The sequence below is a fragment of the Gavialis gangeticus genome, unplaced genomic scaffold, assembly GCF_001723915.1.
Source record: "Gavialis gangeticus isolate Ggan-Ray unplaced genomic scaffold, GavGan_comp1, whole genome shotgun sequence".
Taxonomy (NCBI): Eukaryota; Metazoa; Chordata; order Crocodylia; family Gavialidae; genus Gavialis; species Gavialis gangeticus.
Window position 1 is genome coordinate 4,450,686 of NW_017729027.1, and position 7,403 is coordinate 4,458,088.

General features: G+C 43.1%; 2 protein-coding genes across 2 annotated transcripts in view; one reads left to right on the forward strand and one right to left on the reverse strand.

Annotated features, from left to right (window-relative positions):
• Positions 1–1,716, forward strand: part of SNX14 (sorting nexin 14) — a 152,241-nt gene extending 150,525 nt beyond the window's left edge. The window contains exon 30 of the mRNA XM_019520388.1: positions 967–1,716. The gene's annotated coding sequence lies outside the window, so the exon portion shown is untranslated. The remainder of the gene's footprint in view (positions 1–966) is intronic.
• Positions 1–7,403, reverse strand: part of NT5E (5'-nucleotidase ecto) — a 50,340-nt gene that overhangs the window by 17,608 nt on the left and 25,329 nt on the right. Inside the window, exons 4-6 of the mRNA XM_019520392.1 lie at positions 5,385–5,582; positions 4,756–4,910; positions 512–620 (exon numbers count right to left, since the gene is read on the reverse strand). Coding sequence (XP_019375937.1) covers positions 512–620; positions 4,756–4,910; positions 5,385–5,582 — 462 coding nt within the window. The remainder of the gene's footprint in view (positions 1–511; positions 621–4,755; positions 4,911–5,384; positions 5,583–7,403) is intronic.

Below are 7,403 nucleotides of genomic sequence, written 5' to 3' on the forward strand. Positions count from 1 at the left end.
AGCATGGGGTGGGGGGGAGGCAAGGCACGTACTCCCCTGATCTGTGTGCAGGGCAATCTGTGCGCTGGGTTGTGCCCCGTCCCCTACCCACCCGGTGGCAGCTGGCACATGGTGTTGTACTGCTCTCGGGACACAGGCAGCAGGGCACAGAGCCCAGCAGGCCTTTGCTAGGATGCATGCAGTGGTGGGAGCCCCCGTGGCCCTGAATGAGCCACCCAGTCTCCGGGTATCCCACAACCCACACCTGGGCCCCATTCTCCCCAGCCCCTCTCCCTCTCACACTGTGGGGGCCTCTACCTGCTCCCCCTCCCTTTCCCCATGAGACTTACCTGATGTGTGGGGGGGAGCATGTGCACAGCCCCCCAAATAATATTTTCTCCCTCTACCTATGTTTGGGAGTGCGGGAAACCTGTTCCACTGTGGCTAGAACAATGACTAGTACTGCTATATTTAAAAGACAAGGGGAACTGCAAGTGTGAAAAGTGGCATTAAATAAACCTTTAAAATATACCATTATTGATCTGTTCATCAATGGGTGACCGTATCCCACCTCCATTCAGAATGCACATTGAAACATGATTCCATGTATTTTCATCTGGATGTCCAACAGCATTGTAGAGCTGTAACATTAGCATGAAAATCATTTTAATCATTTTGTAATCTTTGCTTAATCTATGCTCATGAATGTTGCAAGTAATAAAGTCTGAGGTGATGGGTGGGGTTGTTTTGTTTGTTTGTTTGTGTATTTTGTTTTTGACAGGACTGTATTTTTCCCTTAAAGTGAACTGCAAGCAATTAAAAAACACTTAATAATGCCACTTACTATGCTCTTGGAATATAGAACAGTGCTGAAATTCTTCAAAAGATTTTTTTATTTACAAAATCCAGTCAAATCAACAAAATGTTTTAGCTTTTATTGTTTTTCCTCTGACAAAAAAAAACCCTCTTTCTTTTTCTTTTGCACAGCTCCAGAAATCTGCGAACACCTGATAGTGAGGCATCACTGGAAACACAAAGCAAAACTGAACCTCTCCTGCGGAAGGACTGAAGGGAAGATTGTTTGGCAGCAACTGGGATATAAAGGCTCCCCCCACCCTTGCATTAAACATTCTTTCAATGTTTTTAATATATTTGAAGAATTAAGAAATGGGGAAGACCACACACACATCACTGTAAGAATCTTACGTAGTAGTTAGTAACTAAGCCAATGATGGAACCAAGGTTTGTGAGGAGAGAGAGTATTTTTGTATTGGACCTTCTCATGCTGTTGGGAAACATAAAAGACAAGCTTTCAGGCTTCAGGTAGCCTTCACCAGGTCCCTATAATGTGCATCACTGAGTTGGCTGCATTTAATACCAGTCATTCAAGGCTGTTAATTTATTGACATTTTTGAACTGTACCACTTACATTTAATATTTGGCATGGGCTTGGGACTCTGGGGAGGCAGAGAACTAAAAGGTTGTTGGAAAGCATCTATATTCTTGCTTTATCTGACAGGAAATGATCAATCCATCTGCCTATTGATTGATGGGTCAAATCAGACCATGAATTAAGTCAAACTGGTTGCACAAGGGGGAGAGTGCTTAATGGAGCACAGGATTTGACCCTCAAATTTGTCTCTAGTAAAATAATGCAATACACATTAAAAAAGAAACGTATCAGAATGATGCAACAACTAGCTTTGTTTCAATAAAACTAGCACCAGGTTACCCTGACAGCATTCTCTAATACACTATAAAAATACAATAGGAAAATAGAAGTAAAAAGTAAAAACATTAAACACCATATAACAGCAATACCTTTGGGCGTATTTCAAAATCTTACTCTAGTTCAAATCTTCTTGAATTTGAATACTGCCAAGCAAATAGAAAGCTGGCCTTGGGGTTAATGTATAAAAGATACTGATGATGTAAGCAGGCTAAGCATAGTTCTTCAGCCAAGTTTCCAGGACAAAAACTCACTAATTGTTTTTCTCTTCATAGTATGGAATGCACACTTCAAGTATTTGCCTAATGCACATTCATGCCAGTAAATGTGCTGGAAGACCTACAGAAAGTAAACACTTGAAGGACTTTTTAAACAAAATTGTTTAGCTTGCGTCAAAGTCACAGGGAGTTCGTGGGATCCATTCTGCTTTTATGTCCCAAGTACAAACAACAACTGAAGAATTTCTGAAGCTAATTGTTTTGTTTGCTTCACTATAAACAGTCCATCCTGAAATCTGCATAGGCAGAGCACTTGCTGGACACATTCACTGACCATAATGGGAGGTAGAAGTGCTTGGTGCCCATTGAAATCAGTTTCCAAAGCGAGAGCTATTCCTATTCCTCCCACAGTCAAAAACAAACAGATCTTCTCAACATACGCAGAACACAAGGGATACCCTGAATATAAATCTATAAAATCTATGATGTCACAAAATTCCATGAAGCTAACTATGGACCTAATGATGGCTGATCTTTTACAGAGAGGGCATTTAGGTACTTAAAAGCAGTATTTATGTACATTCTAGGCCACTAAGTTTAAAATGTAAATGAGGAAAGCTCCATTCAGCCCAGCTCTGGAGCGTGGCAACATTCCTTCTGATGCTGAATCTTGGGTTCCTGCACATGCAAAAACATGCCCTAATCAGAGAAGCTGGGCATGCAACTCCTGCCTAGCTTCCCAGGCAAACTACATATGAGGCAGAGCAGAGCCTACATTCTGCCTAAGTCTTGAGCAGGGTCTGATTTGGCTGGCAGGCTCTGAGCACACCTAACATGCCAGCAGAGTTCAGTACAGCAGCTACAGATGCTTTGGCTAAAAAGAAACACAGGATTTATCCTGGGACAAAGTCTTTTATTGTGGGATGCTACAGATGTACATCCCCATTGTCCCACTTTTTAAGGACCTATCAAGTACCAAGATAACACTCTTACCCTGGAAAATGGGGGCGGGGGCTAATGCAAGTTACCTGCTATTCAAGCTGTATTTACAGTGGGGTGGCACGGGAGAGACTGTCAAAAACAGTCAAGACAATCAGTTCCAGGCTAAACCCCATCTGTTTTTAGCCTCTTGCTCAAGCACAGGGGTGGAGACTGCTATTTTGCATAATACTCTATGGGCTGGAGCACTCACCTAGGAAGTAAGAGACCTGGGCTCTAGACTTCTCTTGCTCTTTCACTCACACCCCGTCCACCTGCCTGGAACCCGCCCAGAGCATGCTCTGATCCCCACCTCACCCAGACCTATAGCAAGGCCCAATCCCCATCCTGCTGGGACCAGTGTAGCAGAAGCAGCCCCAAGTGTGCCTGCATCAACTGTGGAAGCAGCTGGCAGGTTCCAGGTAGGGGTTGGGGCATCTGCCTAGGGCCACAGCTGATACCTTCACGTCAGTACTGGGTGGAAGAACCCCAGCCATCTGCTCAGCATCGCAGAAACAGCCCTACTCATCCAGGACCACACAGCAGCAAGAGCCAGAGCCACCAGCCACCCCTGGGCTGGATCCCATGAGTTTGTGGCTGCCCACCCACAGGGCCAGATACAATCAGTTAGCAGGCTGGATCTCGCCTGTGGGCTGTATTATGCCCCGCCTTGTTCTAGATCCTCCTTAGCCTGAATAGCCTGGGTAACTGCCTCCTTCCCCCCACAGGCTCTGGTCACTGCTCCCAGGTTTATTTCTGTTTTGTACCTGATGACTGTTTAATCTCCAACAGGCATATGAGTTCTGGGAGCAGGGACTACAACCTTGGACTCCCTCTCTGAGTTCATCCAGTAGGTTACAGAATCAGGTCACTTCTTGCCTACTATCTCTCTGACCCCATGATGCTTGCACTCCTGGATGCTCACTGACCCATGGTGGAGATTTCCTCCAGAAAATTTTGAAACTGGCAGTCTCCTGGGGGAGGTGGGATGAGATCTGACACTGAACCTCTGTAGGCTGAGGTGGGGTCAGAACCGTCACCTATTTCCTGGGCAAGTGGTCTAACCACCTGGCTACTACACAAAAGAGCTGTGATGGCAGTGGTGGCACCATCATATCAATTAAGCACCTACCCTCAGAAGACAGCTCTGAATTCAGGAGCCAAAGGTAATGGAAGCCTTTAATGCGCAGTCACAAGTCAGATACTGAAACTCTGGAGAGGGGCAGGATTCAGACACTCTTTGCTTAGTGTTTCCTGTTGTCTTGATCTTAGCAGGTCTCCATTTTGTAACTAGACAGTGAAACATTCTTTAGAGGTGTCAAACTCTCCTCACTGACAGTAAAGGGAGGGAGGGAGTTCACCTAAACCTAACAGTGGGCACATCTATGTGTGCATTTTAATATGCAGTAAACTATTTTACTGTGCATTAAAGCGTCACGTAAAAAACAATGACAGTATGCTAATGCCCAGTAAAATAGTCTACTGAGCTTTAAGTGTCACTGAAAAACCATGAAAATGAGCTACTGCGCATTAGCTCAATCTAATGCATATTAATTTAGTACCTCACATTGGAGGTACTAAATTCAATGCGCATTAGAAAAGATGCATTAATGCACATGTAGACACACCCAGTGTTTCTTTAATTCACTCACCTAGGCCTGATTTTGAGGTGTCTTGCTACTTAAGTTGGAAACGCCTCAGTTGCCTCTCTGGATCTCACCTTTGGATTTTACAGTGAGGAAGAACAGCAAAGAACTCTGACACGGAGAATTATCTAAGCGTCCTGAACCATCCCAAAGCTGTCCCATATTAATTTAGATATAACAATGATCTGTAGTGGTTGTTTCTTACCATAGCATCACATATCATATTTCCCATGTTGCATTCATGGAAACGGCATGCCTGACTTGTACCATTCAGGTACACATTAGTTTTTCCAATCTCCTTGGAAGCATATTCATCTAGTGGTATTCTCTTCTTGTCAACTTCCGCTTTCAAATCTGGAGCTAAAATAGAAATATAGTATGAGGATAAAACGTGTTTGCCATTAATCAGACTCCTGTGCACCCGTGAAACAGCACAAAGTTGCTCATCAACAATCATAGAATACTAATCGTCTCTTGCATGAAGACCTATTGTAGTCTTTCTGAATTAAATGAAAGTGGATTCTAGTCGTTACAATATTTATTACCGTTTACTCAGTCATAAAACCTTGAAATGGGGAACAAGATATCAGGTGATTCCTTGCCAGTGGAGACTTATTCCCTATATCTGCATGTACGAGTGTTTTCGTCCAGTCTCGTCTTAACCTGCCAAACCACAGAAGTTTCAACACTTTCCTCTGTAACAGGCCAAAGGAGACTGCAAGTTGAGAAGAATGTTACATTCTTTTCCAGTATATGCACTTCAACTTTAAAATAAAATAAAGAAAAAATGGCAGTGAGGTAACCCACAGAAAGCCAAATTTCTCTTTTACATACCTTCAGGAATACTGCTATCAAGCAAAATAGGGTTTCCAGATGCTTGGATTACGTTTCCTTTCTCATCAAATGTAACATTTAAATAGCCAAGATATTTTCCAAACGCATAAGCTTGTACAACTGGCACAAGTCTGTTATCATCTGATTGTACCATGAATGGATAGTTGCCAACTGGTACTTCACTGGAAGGTGGGGGCCCTGAAATGAAATTATGCACGTTATCTTCAGAAAACTACCAGACTGGAACTTTAGCTGTGGTTTTCCTCCTCAAAGCAATGAGTTAACAATCTGATACATATTAAATAACAACATTGTAATAAATGCTAATAATATCAGTAAACCATTTACATTGCTTCAGTTTAGTTACATTGACTCATAAAAGGCTATTTTGTTCCCAGTATTGGAACAAATAGCCAGCAGTGTTTTTAAGCTGTAACAGTACACACTTTTCCATGACATCATATTATAATAGGAACAAAGGAACTTTTGATTCTAATTCTTCCAATCCAAATATTTTAGTTGGGCATATAAAGCACTTTTTGGTTGACATGTTTATTGTTATGCCAACTCATCATATAGCTCTGTCAAACTGAATAATGAAGATGTTAGTCAAAGATGCATAAGGGGTTTTTTTATATTTAAAAAGCCAGCTCTGCCTTTTCATGACAATTTAATCAGAATATCTATAAACAGTTCTGTAAGCATATACAATTGCATTCTTCCTATATCTAGGGTAGACTAAATGCAGGCAAAACAATGTCTAAGTGATACCCATAGTTACACAAAGGCTACTTCCTGCAGGCTTCCCTTCAAAAACAGTTGTACTTTTCAAATAGCAATGGACAAAACCTAATATTTCTCATCATTAGTGGCCTGAACATTCAAAACAAAGACCAAGTAACCTGCAAAGTAAAGAGTGAACAGATGTAGGAATACAAATCAGCCACAGTAAGGGATAAGAATTTAAAGAAAAAAATAGATCTCAGCACTCCAATATCTTGGTTATGACACATTTTGCAGGAGGTATAGGTTAGCCCTCATATCAAAATCATAGAATCATAGGAAAGTAGGGCTGGTATGGACTTGAAGAGGTCATCTAGTCTAACCCCCTGCTTGAGGTAGGATCAGCCCTATCAAACAATCTCAGGAAAATCTTTGTCTAACCACTGCTAAAATTACACAGTCAACCCTGTCACAACCACAAAACGCTCCAACCTGCCACAAGGAAAGCAGAGGGACAATAGTGGCCTATGTCCTGCTGTTGCAAAGGTTATTAAATACTGATGCATTGTGCCCCTGTGATAATACTGTGTTTATGAGTTCCCTCACTGACTCTAGCCAATAAGCTAAGGGAAGAGTTAACAACTCTCAGATTTGAAGAATCTGTAGTATTGCTCTCAAGGGTACCTCATTTTGAAGGTCAAGAGGCTTCAGGAGGCTCAAGAGCTGCTGTTGTGTAAGACTGCAGAAGAGAAATAGGGAAGTCTCAAAAAATGATCTATTTTCCTGCTGACTATATTTGACAAGCAGGTCAGAAGAAACCAGACTAGTCTGAGGCACACTCACATGAATTGATTCCATCTATGAAAGCCAAACGCACTGCCTCAGATGTTTGAAGGCACTGAGGAAATCAAAGAGTGCTGTCAAACAAATCTCAAGATGCTGCACTAATGATTATTGCAGGGGTGGGTAATTATCTGGGCCTAAGGGCCACATGGGGAGTTTTGATGAGCTCTTGTGGGCTGGTCAGTCCCCCTGCACTCCCCTGGCAACAACTCACCAAAACTCCCTATGGGGCTGTGGGCGGGCAGGGCGCAAAGTTCAGGAGCAGGAGATGCAGGTGAGGCTGGGATCACGGGGCTGGGTTGCAAGGCAGTGACAGCTTTGTGGGGGTGGGTTGGGTCAGGGGACGGAAGGTGGCTGGGAGCTGGAGCTGGAGCCCCATGTACTGGGTGGGCAGGAGCTGCCAGACTGAAGCTGCTCACCCAGAGTGGTGTCGTGTGGCAAGGGCAAGACCAG